At 44.2% G+C, this 27,136-nt stretch overlaps 1 protein-coding gene and 1 pseudogene across 4 annotated transcripts in view; one reads left to right on the forward strand and one right to left on the reverse strand.

The window, feature by feature from the left end:
* Positions 1 to 865: 865 nt before the first annotated feature.
* SPEN (spen family transcriptional repressor) overlaps positions 866 to 27,136 on the forward strand; it is a 97,527-nt gene continuing 71,256 nt past the window's right edge. For all 4 annotated transcript variants that reach the window (XM_009000464.5, XM_078330441.1, XM_002750316.6 and 1 more), the window contains exon 1: positions 866 to 1,214. Coding sequence is in view for 2 of the 4 variants with exons in the window: in XM_002750316.6 (XP_002750362.3) it covers positions 1,132 to 1,214 (83 nt within the window). In the remaining 2 variants the exon portion in view is untranslated. The remainder of the gene's footprint in view (positions 1,215 to 27,136) is intronic.
* LOC103794269 (small ribosomal subunit protein eS4, X isoform-like) lies at positions 11,072 to 11,902 on the reverse strand (annotated as a pseudogene).

Here is a 27,136-nt window from a genome sequence, read left to right on the forward strand (position 1 = left end):
GACAACTAATACAAAAATTAGCCGGGCGTGGGGGCAGGTGCCTGTCATCCTAGCTACTCGGGAGACTAAGGCAGGAGAATCGCTTCAGCCTGGGAGGCGGACGTTGTAGTGAGCCGAGACCGTGCCATTGCACTCCAGCCTGGGCAACAGGGCGAGACTCCGTATAAAAAAAAAAAAACAACAAAAAACCGTTGCTTAATGTTACAAGCCAATGGCTCTTGCATGAGATCTATTTCTGAAGCCGTCGCTGCTCAGCGGGGCGGTGAGAAGGGCATCCTTGTTTTGATCGCTTTCCCAAGCAGGCGGAGATCCAAGTACTCGGAAACGCCGGGAGCTGGCCGCCGGGTGAGCGGAGGACGAAAGGGTCCTGGCTTTTAGGGGACAGGCCTTGGCAGTCGCTTTGACCCGTAGCCCTGTCGAAACCAACTCCATTTCTCTTAATTTCTTCCACTAGACCTGCGCCTGGGGTTACCGCTGGAGGGGCTAGAGACCCGCCCTACCGCCCCTGCCCCTCCTCGCCCCGCGCTGGAGCCCGACCCAAAGCCCGTAGAGTTGCCGACCTCTTCGAGCGGCTGCGCGCCTGCGTACCGGGACCGAGCGCGCGAGCATTCGTTCCCTACCCCGGCGTTCTTCACAACGTTGTCCGGCCCGCGCGCCTGCGCGCCTGCTGGGAGGAACTCCGCGTCTCCACCTCGGCGGGCGGGAGGACGCGCGCGCGCCCGCGGCGAGGGGGAGGCGGTGCGGCGGCGGGAGGCGGCCTGCGCGCGCCGGTGGGAAGCGTCCGGCTGCCACAGCGCTAGCTCCGTCGTAGTTGCTGCCGCCCGGGTCCCGCTCGCCCCTCCTCCCGCTCCCCCCTCCCGCCGCTGCCCGGGCGCATGCGCCGCCGGAGCGCGAGGGTCGGCTTCGGGTGTGTGGTGGCGGCAGAGCTAAGCTGCGAGGCCCGAGAGTCAGAACCTGGGGGAGAGGGATGGTCTCTGCACTGGGGGGAGCCGGAGGAGCCGCCGCCGCTGCCGACGCCACCGCCGCAGCCGCCGCCGCCGCCGCCCCGGCGCCCGCCTCCCGGCGCTGACGGTCTCGTACGAAGCCGGCGAGGGGGAGCCAGCAGCGGCGGTCGCCGGCACGCCGCCCAGCATGGTCCGGGAAACCAGGCACCTCTGGGTGGGCAACTTACCCGAGAACGTGCGGGAAGAGAAGATCATCGAGCATTTCAAACGGTAAGTGACACGAGGCCCGTGGCCGCGCTCGCTTCTCGGGCGCCGCTTCCCGCCCGGCCCGTTGCCGACTCCTCCCGGAGCGCGGAGCTGGTGAGGGGACCCCAGCCCGGACCCACGGGCGCTGTGGGACCTCGTAAGCCGCTGGGTTGGGCCTCTGGTGTCGGCGGTGCGGGCGGTCGAGCCCCGCCGCCCTCGAAGAGCCCCCGCGGCCCCGGTGGCCGCGTCCCTGAAGAGGGAGGTCGCCGAGGCTCGGCCTCCACGCAGCCGGCGCCCCGGGGCTGCCCTCGCTTCGGCCCGGGAGCCGGTGGGGTCGCGTCCTTGCGCACCGCGCCGGGCCCGGAGCAGCGGGGACCCGAGCCCTCCCGACAGCCCGGCCCGGCGCCGCCACTCGGAGCCGCTCTGCGGGCGCTCGGCGATGTCTGACTTCGGGAGGGTTCCGTGCGAAGGGAAAGGCGGTGAGAAAACAGAAGTCGCGGTAGGTACTGTGGCGCGTCGGGGACCCGGGGAGAGACCACCTAGGACCTCTCCGGAGGATTTGCGCCCTTGAAACCACGGGGAATGGCAAACGTTTTTCGTTTTTGCGGGGCTGGGTGGAAGGTGGTGTGAAATGAGTTGGTGAGCCCGTTTCGGCTCCTTCGTCCCGGGCGGAGGGGACCGCGGGCTCTGACAGGAGGGTGCCCGCCCCGGCGCCGGAAGCCTCGGGTTGCACTCGCTGGCCGCCCTAAGACTCTGGTGTCCCCCACCACTGAATTCACGAATCAAACGGTAAAACATTACAAACCTTTTTCGATGAGAAGATGTAGTTAAAAAAAAACAAAAAACACCTTACCTGATTTTTTTGTGATTATAAGAATCAGTGTTGTCCTTGATACATTTTACTGAGTAGCATGTAGCGCGTTTTCTTTGTGAAATGCCTGTGTACCGTAACGGATGGCCTCCGTATAAAACGCTTATTAAAATGACGATTGGCTTGGTGCAAATTCAGAGGGACCGCAGCAAATCTGTGATTGTCCTCGAAAATGATAGTTTATTAGGATATTTAAGACCCTGGAAGGTTTCAAGTTTGGGTTTTAATTTCCCTTACTATCTAGTGAGTGGAGGAAATTATGAAGCGTCCTCATTAATGAGTCACCATGGGAAAAATAGATTGCGTCGCTCGCTTTGAGCCGCTTGGATAAGGAAATGGAAGCAGCGGCAGCGGAGCTCCTGTCTTTTAAATGGAGGATCATTGATTGTGTTGGTGGTTGCTGTTACTGGGGCATTAAACCCTCGCTGCTGGAGCGCGCGTCTGCGCGTGTCCGCGTGTGAAAAGAAGCCGGGAATCGTGGGGCCATTCATAACCTGCTCGAGCTGTCCTCGGCAGGCCGGGGGGAGGTGCGCGCTTCCAGGGACTCTCCCGGTGTTTACTACGTTGTGCCTGAGAAACCAGGAGAGGGCGGGGGGGAGGCAGGGAGCAAAAATTCACCTCTGTGCCCTAGGATGAAGGGGAGACCTCGGGCTGGATTGGGAAGCAGATGGGAACTTTCTCTTCCTGGCGCTGCTCCACCCCTTACCCGCCCCCCACCTCCTGCCTTCTCCCCCAGTATCATCAGTGTTTTGATGGAAAAATAATTTAGGTGCAGATTATTGGAGTGGAAAAACTACTTAGACGTGCTCACTTTAATCCCCTGTGGACTTTCTCTGTAGGTCTCTGCCTGGGAAATTCGGTTGCACCAATGTGCAAGCACGTGCATTGCAGCAGTCGCTGGCTCCTCCGTGTTAGGTGCCCAGACGTGTCATTTCTCATTATGCAGATTCCAGAGACATTGCATGCCTATGGCACAGGAGTTTGGCCCCTCTGCAAATGAGGGGGCAGAGAGAAGAAAGAGGAAATCGTCCAAGGCAGTTTTGGAAGGTTTTTTAGTGGACGGTGCTGCAGTCCGGCTTCTGTGAATGACTTTCTAAAATGGCGGCCAGGACCCACTTTATGTGGGAATCGGCAGAGCCAATCTCAGAATGCACAGAGGGAGGAGGGGGCGGAGGATGCGAGCTGCCTTGGAAAGCGGCAGTCTGGAGGAACATGACTGTATTAAAAAGGGCTTAGCTGGCACTTTGCTCACGACTGCATTCAAAGGAGCATCTTACCTTTTGCAGAGTAAGAGCAGATGCTTCTGATAAAAGCAGGTTATTTTAAAACTAAGCAGATTATGGGTCCCTGAAATTCTTTAAAGATTTTTTTCATTTTTAAACCTTATTTTTTAAATAGACAGTACATTTTTATGGGTTCAAAGCGTGTGAAAGGTATACAGAGAAAAATCTCCAACCCTGACTCTGGGATTCCCAGTTCCCACACTTCCTCCCCTCACCCCCCAAAATCCAGGTAATGTCTATTTCTGATTTCTTGTTTATCTTTCTGCATGTACAAGAAATGTTCTGCTGATCTAGCTGTGGAGCTAAATGGACCTTGTTTGGAGGATATCAAGGCCTTTTATCCTTATTGTGGAATATGTTTTGTAAAATGTGTGATTGCTACTGGGAGTGAAAATGAAATCTGAATAATTTAAGTGAAAGGAATAAAAAGGTAGTTGTACCAGAATGATGTCTCTGCAAGAAAATGAAATGGTATTCACTTCGGGTGTCTTGTAGAAATCACAGTGAGGAAAATCATGCAATATCTATATTAAAACTGAACTTTCAGTGCCTGCTTTTACCCTTTTCCCTAGATGATTACATTAATAACTGTTTTACAGGATTAAGAGGTATACAGTGGGAATACATTATATAAAACGTTTTTAAGATGAATGTTCTCTTAACAGTGATTAGGCTTTTGTAGTAAGTGTTTGGATTTTACAAAAAGATTAAACCAGACAGCTTTGGGGGCAGCTTAGAGACATTTTAACGGAAAAAAGAGGTCAGACGATTCTTAAAATTTTTATTTTTAAATTTACATTTTGATCAATTGTTTTGTTTTGTTTTTTAATGGACCATAGATTGAGAGGAGGATGGTGATTTGGCTTTTTTCTCCCCAGTGCCAAAGAAAGACCAAATCCTTAAAATATAATCAGAACATTTTCAAAAATTGGCGTTACTTTTCTTGCAGTAATAATTCTGTTGTTACGTTTACAGTTTTCAATTTGCTGATTTAAAAAAATTAAATGAGAACTATTTCTGAATTGGGTTTTAGTTAACAAAGATTCATTACAGGGGCACAATAGAGAAAGTCCTTTCCTTTGTATGTTAGCTGGGTTGAAGGGGGAAGGGAGGAGTTATACAACAATTGATTCCTGTCTTTTACTTAGGAGAGGCAGAGAGGTGTGTGCAAAGGCGACTCCTTGAATTAGAATGAGCAAATAAAAACCCTTAAAATATTTAAAATCTTTATATCTTTTCAGATTTTAAATAAGTTGCAAATTTAGGTTCTTCCCATCCATTTCCAGTTTTAGAGACTAGGTTAAAGATTATGCAGAGGTGAAGTGAGGTAGCCCCTCATGTAAAAATATCGTTTAAAGAATGAGACCCAGGCTGGGTGCATTGGCTCATGCCTGTAATCCCAGCATTTTGGGAGGCTGTGGTGGGCGAATCACCAGGTCAGGAGTTTGAGACCATCCAGGCCAACGTGGTGAAACCCCATCTCTATTAAAATACCAAAAATTAGCTGTGTGTGGTGGCCTGCACCTGTATTCCCAGCTACTCAGGAGGCTGAGGCAAGGGAATCACTTGAACCGCAGAGGCAGAGGTTGCAGTGAGTGGAGATTGCACCACTGCACTCCAGCCTGGGCGACAGAGCAAGACTCCATCTCAAAAAAAAAAAAAAAAAAAAAAAATGCCGGGCGTGGTGTGAGTGCCTGTAATCCCAGCTACTGAGGAGGCTGAGGCAGGAAAATCCCTTGAACCCGGGAGTTGGAGGTGGCAGTGACCCGAGATCATGCCACTGCACTCTAGCCTGGGTGACAGAGCAAGACTCTGACTTGGGGGTGGGGGCAAGAATGAGAGCCATTTAAAAATGTAATTTGTTTTTGCTGATTTTAATTATCACTGTAGTTTTCCTGAGTTTAAATAGATGGAATAATTATTACATTTTATGTATATTCAGATATCTTTATCTCTGGGACCCAATATAAAATATTGAATTTCCTTGTCCTGACTACTAGGGATATTTTTAGACTTAAGCAAATTTGACTCACTGTAGCCTGTATCATTGTTACATCGTTTCTTCATTTGAGACCAGAAGGTTTCTGTGAAACCACTTGTTGTCTATGGCCATACCACCCTTACCACGCCCCATCCCGTCTGTGAAACCACCTCTGGTTTTGAATATTACGATTTTCAATATCTATTTTCATAATGTGCTTTTGCACATTTTAAAAAAAGAACAAGATCAGAATTATCTTGAAACATTAAAAATTATACAAAATAATTATATAAGCAATACAGAATAATACAGAAAAATTATACAGAATAATTATACAAAATAATATAGAATAATAAAATGTATTTTGTTTACCGAAAGGAATGCCCTTGGCAGATTGAAGGAAACTGTAGGGCTCAGTGTCAGGAAGAATGGTAGTGTTTCACTTGTGTAGAGGGCACCTTTTTCTAACTATGTTTGTTGTAGGCTCTTGATTGCTGGGATTGTATTGTTTGGTGTGCTTATGAAGAGGTTTCAGGCTTGATTTATGAGACATTTTAAATCCTGGAAACACTAATCCTTTGGGAAAATTTATGTAGGAGGTTTTTTCAAATAGTCTTTCAAGTTTCCCTTTCCCCCTAGTTTGAAATTTTACTGAAATTAAAAAAAAATTTTTTTAATATTCTATGAAAACTAGCATATCCAGTGGAGACTATATATTTATTTGCTTTTATTAATTAACTGACTGACTGATTGAGACAGGGTCACCTAAGCTGGATCACAGCTCACTGCAGCCTTGACCTCCCAGGCTCAATTGATCTTCCCACTTCAGCCTCCAAAGTAGCTAGGACCACAGGCATGTGCCACCCAACTAATTTTTTGTAGGGATGGGAGGTCTTCTTATGTTACCCAGCCCTGGCCTTGAACTCCTGGGCTCAAGTGATCCTCCTCCTTTGTCCTTCCAGAGTGCTGGGATTACAGGCATAAACCAGCTTGCCCAGCCTTTGCTTTTATTTTTATTTATTTATTTACTTATTTTTTTGGGGATGGAGTCTCTCTCTGTTGCCCAGGCTGGAGTGCAGTGGGGCGCTCTTCGCTCACCACAACCTCCTGCCCCAGCCCCCCAAGTAGCTGGGATAACAGGTGCGTGCCCAACCACACCTGGTTGATTTTTGTTTTTTGTTTTTTGTTTTTTTTTGGGAGACAGAGTTTCGCTCTTGTTACCCAGGCTGGAGTGCAGTGGCTCAATCTCGGCTCACCGCAACCTCCGCCTCCTGGGTTCAGGCAGTTCTCCTGCCTCAGCCTCCTGGGTAGCTGGGATTACAGGCACGCGCCACTATGCCTAGCTAATTTTTTGTATTTTTAGTAGAGACGGGGTTTCACCATTGACCAGGATGGTCTCGATCTGTTGACCTTGTGATCCACCCGCCTTGGCCTCCCAAAGTGCTGGGATTACAGGCTTGAGCCACCGTGTCTGGCCTGATTTTTGTATTTTTAAGTAGAAATGGGGTTTCACCATGTTGGTCAGGCTGGTCTCAAATCCCTGACCTCGTGATCTGCCCGCCTCAGTCTCCCAAAGTGCTGGAATTACAGGCATGAGCCACTGCACCCGCTTATTTTTTTATTTTTGTTTTTATTTGTTTGTTTATTTATTGAGATGGAGTTTCGCTGTTGTTACCCAGGCTGGAGTGCAATGGTGCGATCCCAGCTCGCTGCAACCTCCGCTTCCTGGGTTCAAGCAATTCTCCTGCCTCAGCTTCCCGAGTAGCTGGGACTACAGGCGTGCACCACCATGCCCAGCTAATTTTTGTATTTTTAGTAGAGACGGGGTTTTACCTTGTTGACCAGGATGGTCTCGATCTCTTGACCTCGTAATCCACCCGCCTTGGCCTCCCAAAGTGCTGGGATTATAGGCATGAGCCACTGCACCCGGCCTATTTATTTATTTTTTAGACGGGGTTTCACTGTGTCGCTCAGGCTGGTCTTGTACTCCCGATCTCAGGTGATCTGCCCCGCCTTGGCCTTCAAAGTGCTTGGATTACAGGTGTGAGGCACCATGCCCAGCCTATTTTTATTCATTTTTTTTGAGACGGAGTCTTGCTTTGTTGCCCAGGCTGGAGTTGCTTTGTTGCCCAGGCTGGAGTGTGTGATCTTGGCTCGCTGCAACCTCCTCCTGGGTTCAAGCAGTTCTCATGCCTCAGCCTCTAAGTAGCTAGGACATCATGCCCAGCTAATTTTTGTGTTGTTTTTAAACTTTTAATTAAAAAAAAATTTTTTTTAAAGATGGGGTTTCACCATATTGTTCAGGCTGGTCTCGAACTCCTGACCTCAGGTGATCCGCCCACCTCAGCCTCCCAAAGTGCTGGGATTACAGGTGTGAGCCACTGCGCCTGGCAATTTTTATATTTTTAATAGAGACAGGGTTTCACCATATTGGCCAGGCTGGTCTCAACCTCCTGGCTTTAGGTGATCTGCTTGCCTTAGCCTCCCAAAATGCTGGGATTACAGGTGCAAGCCTTTGCACCAGCCTATTTTTATTTTTTGAGATGGAGTCTTGCTCTGTTGCCCAGGCTGGAGTGCAGTGGTGCAATCTTGCCTCACTGCAGCCTCCTCTTCCCAGGTTCAAGCGATTCTCCTGTTCAGCCTCCTGAGTAGCTGGGATTACAGGTATGAGACACCATGTCCAGCTAATGTTTTGTTTTGTTTTGTTTTGAGACGGAGTCTCACTCTGTCACCCAGGCTGGACCGCGGTGGGGTGGCGTGGTCTTGGCAGAGATGGGGTTTCACTGTGTTGGCCAGGCTGGTCTTGAACTCCTGACCTCGTGATCTGCCCGACTTGGCCTCCCAGAGTGCCGGGATTACAGGCATGAGCCACCATGTCTGGGCTAATTTTTGTATTTTTGTTAGAGACAGGGTTTCATCATGTTGGCGAGGCTGAACTCCTGACCTAAGTGATCTGCCTGTCTCTGCTTCCCAAAGTGCTGGGATTACAGGCGTGAGCCACCACGCGTGGTCTGCTTTTATTTTTAAAACATTTTTAGTGTTAGTTTGAGCTGTAGTTAACTGTCCACAGTATGTAGAGTAAATAATGTAGTCTGAAAATACCTTGAGTGTATATATTCATTAAATTGGGCTCCTGAATTTTGTTACTGGATGAATTGAAATAAGTACTTTTCAACCCCTTGAAACACATATATTAGCCTGCTGAACAAGGAGACTAAATAGAGTACATTTATCTGTAGTTAAATTAATAATCTTCTTTACTATTTGGTTTAAAATTTTCTTTAAACTTACTTGCCTTACAGCTACACATATTTTGAATAAAAATAATGTGCTCCTCTTGGAAACCAATTAGAATGTTAACCATTTTATTTGAAACCATGTAATTTTTGTGTGGTATGTAGCTGGTTTTTTTTTTTTTTTTTCTTTTTTTAAAATGGGGTTTCACCATGTTGGTCAGGCTGGTCTTGAACTCCTGACTTCAGGTGATCCGCCCGCCTTGGCCTCCAAAGTGCTTGGATTACAGGCATGTGCCACAACGCCTGGCCTGTAGCTGGTTTTTAGTGTGTGTAAATATGCTTTGCAGTGAGTGAAAAATTTTTTTCGTATAAAGTATTTCAATATTCAGATTGTTCTCCCTACATGTATCCCTGTCTGCCAAGTTGAAGATTACAAGTGGCTAAAAAAATCATAGTGGAATGGTTCTATAAAATCCTAACTTAAATTTAGTGAATTCTTGGATTTAATTACTTATGATTTCATTTTGAATATGGAAATGATATGAACTCTAGCATACTTAAAGATTTGTATTATGTAAGGAACTGCTCCAGTCCTTAGAATTAAGGAATATTTGTCGGAAAATTCAAATGAGAAACACTATTTCTTATCCTGTGTACCTGGTGCTAGATTTTTAGTCCAGCCTTAAATGCTAGGGTTGCATATGCATGTCTCTGTTTGGGTTACTAGGGAACATTGCCAAATGATGTAAAGATTCTTCTAGTTATACATTGTATTGACTTTGATTGTTATATTCCCATTATGTTACACATATGTACTTTTACATATATTTATAGTTTCTTTGGTTCTTAAAATTGACTAAAAGTGATTTTTTTTACACATCATTTTTTTTCCCTTTGATTTAAAAACTGGGGCTTATGTACTCAAAAACCATTTTGTAGTTTACTAAACTACATTTGACATTTAGCAATTTGTCTTTTTTTTTTTTGAGACAAGTTTCACTCTTGTTGCCCAGGCTGGAGCGCATTGGCTTGATCTTGGCTTACCACAACCTCTGCCCCCCGAGTTCAGTGATTCTCCTGCCTCAGCCTCCCGAATAACTGGGATTACAGGCATGCGCCACCACACCCAGCTAATTTTGTGTTTTTAGTAGAGACAGAGTTTCTCTGTGTTGGTCTGGCTAGTCTTGAACTCCCGACCTCAGATGATCCACCTGCCTTGGCCTCCCAAAGTGGTGGGATTACAGGCGTGAACCCCACCGCACCTGGCCATGATTTGTCTTTTACCAGTCACGTTGGTTGGTAGTGGATGTATTTTCTCTGAACCATTAACTTTTAAAAATTATGCTGTTTGGCAGCTGGGTGAGGTGGCTCATGTCTGTAATCCCAGCACTTTCCAAGACTGAGGCGGGTGGATCACAAGGTCAGGAGATCAAGACCATCCTGAATAATATGGTGAAACCCCATCTTTAAAAAAAAAAAAAAAAAGAAGATAAAAGAACAATTTATTATGTTGAAAGGATATTAGAATCTTTAATGAAGATTAAAGATTCTGGATCAGAATTCAAGAGGAAGTACTAAACTTTGGTGAGAAAATGCATCTTTATTTTTACTAACTTCTTATTGGGATCTAGTATTTCCTTCAACTGTAACAGAGAGAGAAAAACTAACAATACTTGTATTTTTTGTCACCAATATAAATCATATGCATTTTCATATTTTATATTACAGTTTTTACAAACACCTCATTATTTATGCTCATCACAACTTGGAAATTACAGTAGCTATTAGACCTGCTGCTAGAAGACAGAGTCTCGCTCTGCCACCCAGGCTGGAGTGCAGTGGCATGATCTCAGCTCGTTGCAACCTCTCCCTCCCAGGTTCAAGCGATTCTCCTGCCTCACCTCCTGAGTAGCTGGGATTATAGGCACCCACCATTATGCCCAGCTAATTTTTGTTTTTTGTTTTTTTTGAGACGGAGTTTCGCTCATTACCCAGACTGGAGTGCAATGGCACAATCTCAGCTCACGCCACCTCCGCCTCCTGGCTTCAGGGAATTCTCCTGCCTCAGCCTCCCGAGTAGCTGGGATTACAGGCACGCGCCACCATGCTCAGCTAATTTTTTGTATTTTTAGTAGAGACGGGGTTTTACCATGTTGACCAGGATGGTCTCGATCTCTTGACCTTGTGATCCACCCGTCTCGGCCTCCCAAAGTGCTGGGATTATAGGCGTGAGCCACCATGCCCGGCTAATTTTTGTATTTTTATTAGTGACCGGGTTCCACCATGTCGGCCAGGCTGGTCTCAAACTCCCAACCTCAGGTGATCTGCCCGCCTCGGCAGGTATGAGCCATTGTGTCCAGTCTGGATACTTTTATTTGGTGTGTTAGTTAAGAAGCGTATGTATTACTATATGATCAGTTTGTGTTACCTATCATAAAAATTCTATCTTGGGCAATTTTTTTTTTAATCATGCCATATGATTTTTAATTATGCATAAACATCTAACATATCACCCAGGGACCATTTCACCTGCTGCTCTGTTTGGCTGCCAGTCTTTTTTCTCTCTCTTCAGCAATGGTGAGGCGGATACCCTTTCCTCGGGGAAGAGAAATCCATGGTTTGTTGCCCTTGCCAATAACAAAAATATTGGAAAGTCGAGTGGCAAAACTGTTGCCATTGGCATCTTTCACATGAACCACATCGAAAGATCCAGGGTGCCTCTCTCTGTTGGTAATCACACCAATTCTTCCCAGGTTAGCACCCCCAGTCACCATACACAGGTTACCAGTGTCAAACTTGATGAAATCAGTAATCTTGCCAGTCTCCAAATCAATCTGAATGGTATCATTCACCTTGATGAGGGGATCAGGGTAGCGGATGGTGCGAGCATCATGAGTCACCAGATGAGGGATTCCTTTTGTGCCCACAAAGATTTTTTGTACCTTGCACAATTTGTACTTGGCCTCCTCAGGTGTAATACAATGTACAGCAAAGCGACCCTTGGTGTCATAGATCAGACGGAAATTCTCTCCCATCTTGTCAATGCTGATGACATCCATGAAACCAGCAGGGTAAGGTTATATCAGTTCGGACTTTGCCATCAATCTTAATGAACCGCTGCATGCAAATCTTCTTTACTTCATCTCCTCTCAAGGCATACTTAAGTCTGTTCCTTAGGAAAATGATGAGGGGGAGACACTCTCTCAACTTGTGAGGACCGGTGGATGGACGAGGAGCAAACACACCAGTCAATTTATCCAGCATCCAATTCTTTGGAGCTGCCACCCGCTTCAGATGCTTCTTGGGACCACGAGCCATGGCTGCGTTAGGCAAGGAAAGAGGACCTCCGTCTTCTCTTGGGCAATTTTGAACATACACAAAAGTGGACAAAACAGTCAGTGAATCACTAGTATCTATCATTCATTTCTAACAACTATCAGCTATGGCCTATTTACTTTTCTCCTTCCTGTATTTTCTTTTTCTTTCTTCCTTTCTTTTCTTTTTTTTTTTGAGACGGAGTTTCGCTGTTGTTACCCAGACTGGAGTGCAATGGCATGATCTCAGCTCACCGAAACCTCTGCCTTCTGGGTTCAAGCAATTCTCCTGCCTCAGCTTCCCGAGTAGCTGGGACTACAGGCGTGCACCACCATGCCCAGTTAATTTTTGTATTTTTAGTGGAGATGGGATTTCACCTTGTTGACCAGGATGGTCTCCATCTCTTGACCTAGTGATCCACCCGCCTTGGCCTCCCAAAGTGCTGGGATTATAGGCGTGAGCCACCGTGCCTGGCCTCTTTCTTCCTTTCTTTCTTTTTCTTTTTCTTGGGACAGAATCTTGCTGTATCCCCCAGCCTGGAGTACAGTGGCGTGATCTTAGCTCACTGTAACCTCAGCCTCTGGGGTTCAAGCAGTTCACTTGCCTCAGCCTCCTGAGTAGCTAGGATTACAGGTGTGTACCACCACGCCCAGCTAATTTTTGTGTATTTAGTAGAAATGGGGTTTCACCATGTTGGCCTGACCTCATGATCTGCCTGCCTCAGCCTCCCAAAGTGCTGGGATTACAGGCGTGAGTCACTGCACCCAGTCTCTTTTTTTTTTCTTTTTTTGAGATGGAGTCTCACTCTGTTGCCAGGGCTGGATTGCAGTGGTGCAATCACAGCTCACTGCAGCCTCCTTCTCCCAGGTTCAAGTGAGTTTCCTGCCCCAGCCTCCTGAGTAGTTGGGATTACAGGTGTATTCCACCTTGCCCAGTTAATTTTTTAGAATTTTTAGTAGAGACAGGGTTTCACCATCTTGGCCAGGCTGGTCTTGAACTCCTGGCCTCGTGATCCACCTGCCTTGGCTATCCAAAGTGCTAGGAGCCACCTTGCCTGGCCTTATTTTATTTAAAATTTATTTATTTATTTATTTTTTGAGACGGAGTTTCGCTCTTGTTACTTAGGCTGGAGTGCAACGGTGCGATCTTGGCTCACCGCAACCTCTGCCTCCTGGGTTCAGGCAGTTCTCCTGCCTCAGCTTCCTCAGTAGCTGGGATTACAGGCACGCGCCAACATGCCCAGCTAATTTTCTGTATTTTTTTTTTTTTTTAGTAGAGACGTGGTTTCACCATGTTGACCAGGATGGTCTCGATCTCTTGACCTCGTGATCCACCTGCCTCGGCCTCCCAAAGTGCTGGGATTACAGGCGTGAACCACTGCGCCCGGCCCCTTATTTAATTTTTTAAATTGAGACAAGGTCTCACTTTGTCACCCATGCTGGATTGCAGTGGCGTGATCACTGCTTACTGTCCTTTCGACCTCCCAAGCTCAAGTGATCCTCCCATCTCAGCTTTCCGAGTAGCTAGGACTATAGGCATGTATGACCGCACTCAGCTACTTTTTGTATTTTCTGTAGACACAGAGTCTCTTTGTGTTGCCCAGGCCGGTTTCACACTCCTGAGCTCAAGTGATCTGTCTACTTCAGCCTTTCAAAGTGCTGGGATTACAGGTGTGAGCCACTGAGCCCAGCCTTTTTTTTTTTGAGATGGAGTCATGCTCTGTTGCCCAGGCTGGAGTGCAGTGGTGTGATCTTGGCTTACTGCAATCTCTGCTTCTTAGGTTCAATTGATTATCCTGCCTCAGCCTCCTGAGTAGCTAGGATTACAGGTGTATGCCACCACGCCCAGGTAATATTTGTATTTTTATTAGAGACAGGGTTTTACCATGTTGGCTAGGCTGTTCTCAAACTCCTGACCTCAAGTGATCTGCCTGTGTCGGCCTCCCAAAGTATTGGGATTACAGGTGTGAGCCACCGTGCCCAGCCCCTATTTTTTTTTCCATAAAAAATTGTTTTTTCGCACCCAGGTTGGAATGTAATGGCATTATTATAGTTCACTGTAGCTTTGACCTCCTGGGCTCAAGACATACTCCCACGTTAGCCTCCTTAGTATCTCAATACATCCTCCCACGTTAGCCTCCTTAGTATCTGGGACTATAGGCATGAGCCATAATGTCCAGCTAATTTGAAAAATTTGTTCTAGAGACAAGGTCTCACTGTGTTGCCTAGGTTGGTCTTGAACTCCTGAGATCAAGTGATACTGCTGCCTTGTCTTCCCAAAGTGCTGGGATTACAACTGTGAGCCATTGGGCCCAGCCAAAAAAATAGAAAAGTTCAGGAGCTGACTAGAACTCCCATATCCCCTTCTTCCAGATTCCCCAGTTAACATTTTGTCACATTTGCTCTATTACCCCTTGCTGTCTTTATGGCATAATGTCCTTCCACCCTAAATTCTCTAGTGTGTACCTCCCTGATAGAAGGACACTTTCCTGTATTGCTGCCCTGTAGTCCTCCTACTTAGGAAATCAAAACTGATAGAACACTACCACACCTAATCCATAGCCTAGGTAGGCTCTGCCCTCTAGTAACTCAATTACTCCTTAAGTAATCCACCTGGGATTACGGGTGTGAGCCACAGTTAATTTTAAAAAGATGACCGTGTGCTTTGTTATACTCTGTTATACTAATCTATGCTTTATAAAGATATGAAATATGCTCTTTTTTTGTGGGGGGGTCTCCTTAACCTGTTTTTCTTTTTTTTTTTTTGAGACGGAGTTTCGCTCTCGTTACCCAGGCTGGAGTGCAATAGTGCGATCTCTGCTCATCGCAACCTCCGCTTGCTGGGTTCAGGCAATTCTCCTGCCTCAGCCTCCCGAGTAGCTGGGATTACAGGCGTGCAGCACCATGCCCAGCTAATTTTTGTATTTTTAGTAGAGACGGGGTTTCACCATGTTGACCAGGATGGCCTCGATCTCTTGACCTCGTGATCCATCCGCCTCGGCCTCCCAAAGTGCTGGGATTAGAGGCGTGAGACACCGCGCCAACCCTAACCTCTTTTTCTTATGAAGTAACCCTTATCCACAGTTATTTATTTATTTATTTATTTTGAGATGGAGTCTTGCTCTTATTGCCCAGGCTGGAGTGCAGTGGTGCAGTCTTGGCTCATTGCAACCTCTGCCTCGCAGGTTAAATGATTCTCCTGCCTCAGCCTCCCGAGTAGCTGGGATTACAGGTGCCTGCTGTAATTATGGGCGTGGGCCTGGCTAATTTTTTGTATTTTTAGTAGAGACGGTGTTTCACTATGTTGGTCAGGCTAGTCTCGAACTCCTGACCTCAGGCGATCCACCCGTCTCTGCTTCCCAAAGTGCTGGGATTACAGGTGTGAGCCACCTCGCCCGGCCACTTTCCAAAGTTATAATTTTTTTGACACAGATCATTCCCTTTCAACCTAAGTTTGCTTTGTCATTCTAAAAGTTGATATAGAAAAGGAACTTTCATCACAGCCTTGGGTCTCAAAGAGTTGTAACATTTTATTTTCTGTATATTGAATTTATTTGAAATTTGTTTCAAAAATGATTTTCTGTGAGGATTCTTCCTAAAAGGACTTTATTTCTGGAGAAAGCTTTTAATTCTAGAGATACTATAATTCAGCAGATTAAAATGTTGACTGGAGGCCGTGTGCGGTGGCTCACGCCTATAATCCCAGCACTTTGGGAGGCCGAGGTGGGTGGATCACGAGGTTAAGAGATCGAGACCATCCTGGTCAACATGGTGAAACCCCATCTCTACTAAAACCACAAAAAATTAGCTGGGCATGGTGGCGCGTGCTTGTAATCCCAGCTACTCAGGAGGCTGAGGCAGGAGAATTGCCTGAACCCAGGAGATAGGAGGTTGCGGTGAGCCGAGATCACGCCATTGCACTCCAGCCCGGGTAACAAGAGGGAAACTCCGTCTCAAAAACAAAAAACAAAAAACAAAAAAAAATAAAATGTTGACTGGAAAGTCTCAGATATTTAATAAGTGTAAAGAATGTTCAGTTAACATCCTAAGGCATAGACTTCAGTGACTTTTTCTTTTTGAGACAGTGTTGTTCTGTTATCCAGATTGGAGTGCAGTGGTATAATCCCAGCTCACTGTATCATCAACCTCCCAGGCTCAAGTGATCCTCTCACCTCACCCTCCTGAGTAGCTTCAGCTAATTTTTTTTGTTTTTGTTTTTGTTGTTGCGATAAGGTTCCACTATATTGCTGGGGATGATCTCAAACTCCTGGGCTCAGGAGATCTTCCCTTCTCAGCCTCCCAAAGTGCTGGGATTACCATTTTAAGTGTGAGCCCCTACAGTAGTGACTTTGTTTTTTGCTCTGTCACCAGGCTGGAGTGCAGTGATGTAGCCTCCATCTTTCAGGTTCAAGCAATTCCCCTGCCTCAGCCTCCTGAGTAGCTGGGACTACAGGTGCGTGCCCCCAAGCCTGGCTAATTTTTTCTATTTTAGTAGAGACGAGGTTTTGCTATGTTGGCCAGGATTGTCTCAATCTACTGACCTCATGATCTGCCCTCCTTGGCCTCCCAAAATGCTGAGATTACAGGTGTGAGCCACCGTGCCTGGCCTTTTTTTTTTTTTTTTTTTTTTTTGAGTCAGAGTCTTCCTCTGTGGCCCAGGCTGGAGTGTGCAGTGTCTCGATCTTGGCTCACTGAAACCTTTGCCTCCCAGGTTCAATCGATTCTGCCACCTTATCCTCCCAAGTAGCTGGGACTGCAGTTTCGTGCCACTATGCCCAGTTAATTAAAAAACTTTTTTTTGATGGAGTTGGGGTTTCATCACATTGGCCAGGTTGAGTGCCTTTGTTTTTTTGAGATAGTCTCACTCTATCACCCAGGCTGAGGTGCAATGGCATGGTCTTGGCAGAGACCAAGGGGAGACTTGGGGAGAATTCAAGTGATTCTCCTGCCTCAGCCTGAGTAGCTGGGACTACAGGTGCGTGCCACTATACCCGGCTAATTTTTGTATTTTTAGTAGAGATGGGGTTTCACTATGGCCACGCTGGTCTTCAACTCCTGACCTTGTGATCTGCCCATCTTGGCCTTCTAAAGTGCTGGGATTACAGGCGTGAGTCACCATGCCCAGTTAAAAGTTACTCATTAATTATTCTGAGAACAGTGTTCAAATGTTAGCTTAATGGTCATCATGATTATTTATATTCCTGTACTTTTTTTTCCCCTCCTGCACTTTTTGATACTTGCAGTATAGACTCCTGTCTTGTTCTCTGGGGAAGAAGCAGACTGTGAGTTTTTCCAAGATTGTTAAAATATTCCAGTTTTTTGTTTGCTTTAACCAGTAGAATCTAAAGATTACAGAAAACTGGAATTTTTCTCCTAATTGGACAATCTTTTGAGAGGTTTGTCATTTGAACACTATCCCTTTTTTAAAAGTTAATTTTATTTAATAAGTAATTTTTCATCAGATTGGAGTCAAATAATGTGAATATGTATGTATATAAATAATTTTTTTTGGCTAAGTACGGTGGCTCATGCCTCTAATCCCAGCACTTTTCCCATTATCAATGGGGAAAAAAACAAGTAGTTTGGTGTGGTGGTGTGTACCTGAAGTCCAGCTACTTGGAAGGCTGAGGTGGGCAGATCATGTGAGCCTGGGAGGTTGAGACTGCAGAGAGGCAAGATTGTGCCATTACATTCCAGCCTGGGGGACAATTTGAGACTCTGTCTCAAAATTTGTGTGTGCGCGCGCACACAAACACACACACACATCTATCTGTCTATCTATCTATCTATCTATCTATCTATCTATCTATCTATCTATCTCTTTTTTCCTTACTGGAGTAATGATGCCTGTAATAGTTCTGAAAAATATTTACTTTCAGAACTTTACTGAAAACAGATGCCTTTTCCTAGGAGTTATAATTATCAAGTTTTCCATGTTCAGGAATCTAGGTACTCACTCTAGATTCAGTAAATGGGGGTGTAGTTTTATTGGCTGAATTGAGCTTATTCTTGGTCTTAAAATTTTCTTAAAGATTTTCTAATTAGAACCAATAAATAGTTTCTAATATAAAAAAGTAATCTGGCTGAGTGCAGTGGATCATACCTTTAATCCCAGCACTTTGGGAGACCGAGACTAGAGGTTTGATTGAGCCCAGGAGCTGGAGACCAGCCTGGGCAATGTGTTGAGGCCTCATTTCTATGGAAAACACAAAAAATGAGCTGGGGGTGGTGATGCCTGCCTGTAGTCCCAGCTGCTTAGGAGGCTGAAATAGGAGGGTTGCTTGAGCCCAGGTGGTTGAGGCTGCAGTGCGCTAAGATTATTATGCCACTGTACTCCAGCCTGGGCAGCAGTGCAAAACCTTGTCTTAGAACAAAACAGACAAAAAAACTAATCTATTATGTTTTCAGCAGCATTATTCACAGTAGCCAAAATGTGAAGGCATCTCTGATATCGATGACCAATGAATGGGTAAACAGAATGCGTTTATCAGATGTGTAATAAACAGAATTCATACAATGGAGTATTATTCAGCCTTAGAAAGGAAATTTTGATGCATGCTACAGCATTTGAAGATACTATGTAAGTGAAATAAGCCGTTACATAAGAAGGAAAAATGGAGTGTATGATATACGTATATGAGGTACCTAGTTACAGTAGTCTGTTCCATAAAGACAGCAAGTAGAATAGTGGTTGCTTTTTTTTTTTTTTTTTAATAAATAGAGTCTCACTCTGTAGCCCAGGCTGGAGTCTGGTAGCGAGATCTCAACTCACTGCAATCTCCTCCTCCTCCTGGATTCAAGTGATTCTTGTACCTCAGCCTCCCAAGCAGCTGGGAATACAGGTGCACGCCACCACGACCAGCTAATTATTTGTATTTTTAGTAGAGATGGGAGTTTCATTGAGTTGGCCAGGCTGTTCTCAAATTCCTGGCCTCAAGGGATCTTCCCTGCCTCGGCTTCCCAAAGTGTTGGGATTATAGGCGTGAGCCTCTGCTTTTTTTTTTTTTTAATACTGTAAGCAGTGTTGTAGTAAGCAATTTTGTACACTTGTAGACATGTGCAATTACACGTGTATGATAATTTTTGTGAATGGAATTTCTAGGTTTGTGAAAACTTAGGTTTGTGGGGTGTTTTTTTTTTTTTTTTTGAGACATGGTCTCCCTCTGTTACCCAGTCTTGAGTTCAATGATGTGGTTATGGCTCACTGCGGCCTGGAACTACTGGGCTCAAGGGATCCTCCCGTCTCAGCCTCCCAAGTAGCTAGGACTACAGGTGTGTGCCAACACAACTGGCTAACTTTTTTATTTTTAGTAGAGACAGGGTTGGGGAAGGGGTCTTGCTTTGTTGTCCCAGGTTGGTATTGATGTCCTGATCCCAAATCATCTTCCCACTTTGGCTTCCCAGAGTGGTGAGAATTATAGACATTACCCATTATTCCTGGCCATTTTAAAAATTTTGAGTGAAACTGAGCAGCTTTCAATGTATTTATTTTTTTTTGAGATGGAGTCTCACTCTGTCACCTGGGCTGGAATGCAGCTGTGCCATCTCAGCTCACTGCAACCTTCGCCTCCTGGGTTCTAGTGATTTTCCTGCTGCAGCTTCCCGAGTAGCTGGGACTACAGTCATGTGCCACCATGCCTGGCTAATCTTTTGTATTTTAGTAGAGACGGGGTTTCACTGTGTTGCCCAGACTGGTCTCAATCTCCTGACCTTAGGTGATCCGCCCTTCTTGGCCTCCCAAAGTGCTGGGATTACAGATATGAGCCACCGGGCTTGGTGTGAGTGTTTGTTTTAATTACCATTTTTGAGTGAGCATGTTTTAGAAAACATCCTATGCAGGTATTTGCCTGTTTATTATTTATTTATTTTTGAGAGGGAGTCTCACCCTGTTGCCAGGCTAAGGTGCAGTGCACGATTTTGGCTCACTACAATCTGAGCCTCACGTGTTCAAGCAATTCTCCTGCCTCAGCCTCCTGAGTAGTGCCTGGCCACTTTGCCTGTTTTTTGTTGCGGCTTGTCTCTCCCTTCATTTGTAAGAACTCTGCATAATTAGGAAATCATTTATTTCTCAGGTGTTGCAAGTATTTTTTTCTCCACTTGTCTTTTGACTTTATATCTTGCTATATAGGAGTTGTAATTTTTTTTTTATTGAAGATGGAGTCTCACTCTGTTGCCCAAGCTGGAGTGCAGTGGCATGATCTCAGCTCACGGCAACCTCCGCCTCCTGGGTTCAAGCAATTCAGGAGTTGTAATTTCTATGTGGTTTGATTTATGTGATCTTTTCCTTTATGGTTTAGGGATTCTATATCATGCCACTTCTTTCTTAGTTCCAAAATTTAAAAACCAGCTCAATTATTATTATTATTATTTTTTGGCAGAGAGCAATACATATCTTCAAAGTAGTAAAAATCCTTTTGCCCACCTCTTTTTCCTTCCCTTCTCCCATCCCTCCAAGTAGATAAATACTTCAGGGTATGAGCTTTTTCTGAAAATGAGATTAGGGCTCTGTAGTTGACTTTCTTTTGCTGGCTTTAAGAATTCTCAGTGTCTTTTACCATCTTTAGGAATTATTTGTTACAAAGTATTTATTACTCAAAAGAGTGATTAAAGGACGAATACATTAGTTATTTAAGAACAGCTCATATGTCCATTTTTATTTTATTTTATTTTGTTTTTTTTTGAGATGGAGTCTCACTCTGTTACCCAGGGTGGAGTGCAGTGGCATGATTGCTGCTCACTGCAACCTCTGCCTCCAAGGTTCAAGCGATTGTCCTGCCTCAGCCTCCTGAGTAGGTGGGACTACAGGTGTATGTCACCATGTTTGGCTAATTTTTGTATTTTTAGTAGAGACTGGGTTTCACCACGTTGGTTAGGCTGGTCTCAAACTCCCGACCTCAGGAGATTTTCCCTGCCTTGGCCTCCCAAAGTTCTGGGATTATAGGCGTGAGCCACTGTACCCAGCCTATCCATTTTATATATAAAATCATTTAATAATAAATTTTTTGAAAGAGTTCTATATCACCAGCCAGGTGTGATGGCTCTCCATTCTTTGTCCCCAGCCCCTGGCAACCTCTAATCTACTTTCTGATTATATGGATTTGTGTATTTTGGATCTTTTGTGTATTATGGAATCATACAGTATGTGACTGGCTTCTTTCATTTTGCATGTTGTCAAAGTTCATGTGTATTTTAGCATATTTCAGAACTTCATTTTTCTTTATTGCTGAAGAATATTGCATTGAATGAATGGGCATACATCCCCTTTTATTTATTTATCTTTTCTTCTTCTTTTTTATTTTTCCCCCCCTTTTATTTTTATTTTTAGAAGATGGGGTTTCACCATGTTGCCTAGGCTTGTTATCTCAAACAAGTGATCTGCCCACTTTGATTTCCCAAAGTGCTGAGGTTATAGGCATGAGATACCGTGCCACATTTTTAATCCATTTATCAGGTTTTATCCATTATTAGGTTGTTTCTCATTTTTGGCTATTATGAAAAATGCTGCAATGAAAACATCTGTGCATTGGTAGTTGTTGCTTTTTGAGAAAGGGTCTTGTTCTGTCACCCAGGCTAGGTGGCTATCTTACCAGTGATGTATGAGAGTTCAGATTTTTCCTCATCGTCATTATTACTTGTCACTGCCTTTTTTTTTAATTTGGCTGCCCTAGTGGGTATGAAGTGGTATATAATTGTGATTTTGGTTTCTCTAATGACTAATGATGACTAAATTTATGACCTTTTCATGTATTTATTGGCCATTTATGTATCTCTCTCTGTGTATGTATATGTGTTCTGTCACCCAGGCTGATGTGCAGTGATGTGATCTCAGCCCACATCAACTTCCCCCTCCTGGGCTCCAGCAATCCTCCTGCCTCAGCCTCTGGGGTAGCTGGGACTACAGGCATGCGCCTCCATGCCTAGCTAATTTTTGTGTATTTTGTAGAGATGGGATTTTGCCATGTTGCCCAGGCTAGTCTCAAATTCCTAGGCTAAAACGATCCACCTGCCTTGGCTTTTCAAAGTGTTGGGATTACAGGTATGAGCCACTGATTCCAGCCCCAGCTAATTGAAACATTTTTTTTTTTTTTTTGGTAGAGCTAGGTCTTGCTGTGTTGTATATGTGGTACTGGAACTACTGGTTTCAAGTGATTCTCCCACCTGGCCTCCCAAAGCTTTGGAATTGCAGACTTGAGCCACTGTGTCCAGTCTCATTTTTAAAAATTGGATTGTGCTTTTTATTGAGTTGTGAGTTCCTTATCAGAGATATAATTTGTAAATATTTTCTCCTATTCCATAGGATTATGTCTATTTTTGGTATGTCTTTAGATAGAATAAAACTATATTAACTATTTTAGTTTGTCATTGTCATTTAGCTATTTAGATTTATCATTGACTTGCTGGATAATTGTTAAAACTTAAGTTTTACTTTTGGTTTTAATTTATTTTAACTGACATGAGATAGATGGCATATTACAAATTTTACTATTTTATTTGGTTATGTTAAAATTGTAGGAGTCTTGTAATCTGATTATATGATTTCAAGTAATGAGTATGAGTATGATTATAAATAATTTTTGTATTTTTAGTGGTATATATCAGTAATTGTGAAGTAGTCTTAATATCTACTTCAGTTATGTTGATGACAAGTGACAGGTTTTCAAAAATAAATAAATAAATAAATAAATAAATAAATAAATAAATAAATTTATTTATTTGATGGAGTTTCGCTCTTAATACCCAGGCTGGAGTTCAATGGAGTGATCTCGGCTCACCACAACCTCTGTCTTCTGGGTTCAAGCAATTCTCCTGCCTCAGCCTCCCAAGTAGCTGGGACTACAGGCGTGCGCCACCATGCCCAGCTATTTTTGTATTTTTAGTAGAGACGGGATTTCACCATGTTGACCAGGATGGTCTCAATCTCTTGACCTTGTGATCCACCTGCCTAGGCCTCCCAAAGTGCTGGGATTATAGGTGTGAGCCACCGCGCCCGGCCCTCTTTTTATTTTTTAGATAAGAGAAAAATCTGTGTAAACTTAAGTTTAGTGATAAGCTCTGTGTGTGTAAGTGTGTGTTGGGGGAGTAAAATATATATATAATATGAAATTTATCATTTTATCATTTGAATCATTTAAAATTTACAATTCAGTTGCATTAAGTAAATTCACAATGTTATGTAACCATCATCGCTGTATTCAGAACTTTTTCATCATCCCATATAGAAACTCTACCTATAAGCAATAACTCCCCATTCCTGTTTCTCTCAGGTCTTGGTAATCTATTCTACTTTCTCTTTTTTTGAGGTGGGGTTTCTCCCAGTTGGTCAGGCTGGTCTCAAACTCCTGACCTCAGGTGAGCCGCCCACCTCGGCCTCCCAAAGTGCTGGGATTACAGGTGTGAGCCACCGTGCCTGGCCTACTTTCTTTATGAATTTGACTATTCTAAATACCTCATATAAGTGGTATCATATACTGTTTGTCCTTTTGCATCTAGCTTATTTTATTTAGCATAATGTTTTCAAAGTTTTATTCATGTTGTAGCATGTTATCAGAACCTCTTTGCTTTTAATATCTTATATTCCATTATATGTGTATTCCATATTTGTTTATCTCTTCATCCATTGATGGACATTTGGGTTGTTTACGCTGTTTGCTATTCTGAATAGTGCTGCACTGAACTGAACATTGGTGGAGACTGCTTGTTTGAGTCCCAGTTTTCAATTTTTGGAGTGAAATTGCTGGGTCATATGGTAATTCTGTGCTTAACTTTTTGAGAAAATGCCAAACTTTTTCACAGGACTGTGTATCATTTTATATTTCTACTACCTACGCATAAGGATTTAAATTTCTCTCTCTCTCTCTCTTTTTTTTTTTTTTTGAGACAGTCTTGCACTGTCACCAGGTTGGAGTGCAGTGGTCCAGTCTTGGCTCACTGCAACCTCTGCCTCCCAGGTTCAAGTGATTTACCTGCCTTAGCCTCTGGAACAGCTGGGACTACAGGCATGTGCCACCACACCTGGCTAATTTTTTGTATTTTTAGTAGAGATGGGTTTCACCAGGTTGGCCTAGGATGGTCTCGATCTCCTGACCTCATGATTTTGGCCCAGCCAAAAACAAAAAAATGAAAAAACAGAAAAGAAGTGTTTGCAGGGATGTACATTTTTTTGTTTTTTAGAGTTTAAAAAAAATAGCCATGGCTGGAAGTGGTGGGTCACGCCTGTAATCCTAGCACTTTGGGAGGATGAGCGGGTGGATCACCTGAGGGCAGGAGTTCAGGACGAGCCTGATTAACATGGTGAAACCTCATCTCTATATTAAATACAGAAAAGTATCCAGGAGTGTAGGTCCATGCCTGTAATCCCAGCTACTTGGGAGGCTGAGGCAGGAGAATCGCTTGAACCCGGGAGGCGGAGGTTATAGTGAACCAAGACTGTGCCACTATACTCTGGCCTGAGCAATAAGGGTGAAGCTCCTTCTAAAAAAAAAAAAAAAGCCATTCTCAGCCAGGCGAGGGGGCTCATGCTTATAATCCCAGCACTTTGGGACGCCAAGGTGGGCAGATCACAAGGCCAGGAATTCAAGACCAGTCTGGCCAATGTGGTGAAATTCCGCCTTTACTTTTCTTTCTTTTTTTTTCCCCCTGCATGCATGTATGTAAATAATAGACTTACTTTTTCTGTTTTCCTCCCTGTCTCTACTAAAAATACAAAAATTAGCTGGGCGTAGTGGTGGGCTCCTATAATCCCAGCTACTCGGGAGGCTGAGGCAGGAAAGTCACTTGAACCTGGGAGGCAGAGGTTTTAGTGAGCTGAGATTGTGCTATTACACTCCAGCCTGGGTGACAGAGCTAGATTCTGTCTCAAAAAAAAAAAAATGTCATTCTTGTGAGTGTCAAGTAGATGTCTGGTTTTTGTTTTTTGTTTTGAGACAGGGTCTTACTCTGTCACCTGGAGTGCGGTAGCACAATTTTGGCTCACTGTAGCCTTGAATTTGTGGGCTGAGGTGATTTATCTGACTCAGCCTCTTGAGCAGCTGTTGGGACCAAAGAAACATGCCACCGTGCCTGGCTATTTTTTTTTTCTTCATAGAGTCAGGGTCTTGCTTTCTTGTCCAGGCTAGTCTCAAACTTCTGGGCTCAAGTGTTTTCATGCCTCAGCCTCCCAAAGTGCTGGGATTATGGTGTGAGCCACTGTGCCTAGCTTGAAATAGTATCTTACGGTGGTTTTGATTTATATTTCCCTAATGACTAAAGATTTTGAATATCTTCTCATGTGCTTGTCTGCCATCTATTTATCTTCTTTGGTGAAATGTTTTAACCATTTAGAGAAAATTCGATTGAGTTGTAAGGTTTCTTTTTTCTTTCTTTCTTTTTTTCTTTTCTTTTCTTTTCTTTCTTTTTGAAATGAGATGGAGTCTTGCTCTGTTTCTCAGGCTGGAGTGGAGTGGTATGATCTTGGCTTACCGCAACCTCCACCTCCCAGGTTCAAGCGATTCTCCTGCCTCAGGCTCCCGAGTAGCTGGGACTACGGGTGTACACCACCATGCCTGGCTAATAATTTTTGCATTTTAAGTAGAGACAGTGTTTTACTATGTTGGCCAGGCTGGTCTCAAACTCCTAACCTCACAATCTACCCTCCTTTGCCTCAGAAAGTGCTGGGATTACAGGTGTGAGCCATTGCGCCCAGCTAAGGTTTCTCATGTTCTAGATAAAAGTCCTTTGTCAAATACATTGGATGGCATTTGTGTCTGTGTGGAAAGAAGTATTTCAATTTCTATCAGGTTTTTTTTCTAAATTAAAAAGGTTCTTTTTGAGGGTCCCTCTGAAACTATTCTGGTTTGGGGGCTGCTCAATAAAGGGGTGAAAAAGGACATTTTAATAAATTAATTTGTGCCAAGTAGTTTTATTACTTCTATTTCAGTTTCCTGATGAACCTGGTTTTGGGATTATTTACTTTGTATGAGATGGTAACTTAAATCATGTGAGGCGATGTAAAAAAGAAAAATTGTGCTTTCTTATAAAGTCAGCTTCTTCACAGGAAGTATAAAATTATGACTGGATTGTCAGCAAATAAGAATGTTATATTTAAAAGTGCTTGTGCCTGCTTTTCTGCCAAATTACGTGTACATAAAGTATTAACTCCTAATGAAATTTATGGCATTTTCATGATTTTCTATTGTGATTCCAAATTTTATTTCTCACATGTGCTTCAAAATATAACACATACCTTATAATTCCCTTTTTACAGACATTGTATACTTTTTTTTTAAGAATAAAAATTAGGATGTATGGTCTATCAAAAGATTTTCTTAGAGATTTATTAATTTGTATAGATAAATATATATATGTTTTTTTTTTTTTTTTTTTTTTGAGACACAGTCTCGCTGTATTACCAGGCTGTAGTGCAGTGGCAAGATCCTGGCTCACTGCAACTTCCATTTTCGAGTTTCAAGCAATTCTCCTGTCTCAGCCTCCCGAGTAGCTGGGACTGCAGGCACCCATCACCATGCCTGGCTAATATTTTGTACTTTTAGTAGAGATGGGGTTTCACCATGTTGGCCAGGATGGCCTCAGTTTCGATCTCGTGATCTGCCTGCCTCGTCTTCCCAAAGTGCTGGGATTACAGGCGTGAGCCACCACGCCCAGCCATATATGTGTATTTTAAGATGGAGTCTTACTCTGTCACTCAGGCAGGAGTGCAGTGGTGCGATCTTGGCTTACTGCAACCTCTGCCTCACGGGTTCCAGTGATCCTCCCACCTCAGCCTCCTGGGGAACTGGAATTATGGATGCATGCCACCTTGCCCGGCTAATTTTTTTATTTTTAGTAGAGACAAGGGTTTCACCATATTGGCCAGGTTAGTCTCAAACTCTTTTTTTTTTGGAACAGAGTTTTGCTCGTTACCCAGGCTGGAGTGCAATGGTGCGATCTCGGCTCACCGCAACCTCCGTCTCCTGGGTTCAAGCAATTCTCCTGCCTCAGCCTCCCAAGTAGCTGGGACTACAGGCATGCGCCACCATGCCCAGCAAATTTTTGTATTTTTAGTAGAGATGGGGTTTCACCATGTTGACCACGATGGTCAAGAGATCGAGACCATTGTGATCCACCCGCCTCAGCCTCCCAATTGCTGGGATTATAGGCGTGAGCCACCGCGCCTGGCCTAGTCTCAAACTCTTGACCTCAAATGATCCACCTGCTTTGGCCTTCCAAAGTGCCAGGATTATAGGTGTGAGCCATTGCACCCAGCCTGTATAAGTAATTTTAATT

This window comes from Callithrix jacchus, chromosome 7, assembly GCF_049354715.1.
Source record: "Callithrix jacchus isolate 240 chromosome 7, calJac240_pri, whole genome shotgun sequence".
Taxonomy (NCBI): Eukaryota; Metazoa; Chordata; class Mammalia; order Primates; family Cebidae; genus Callithrix; species Callithrix jacchus.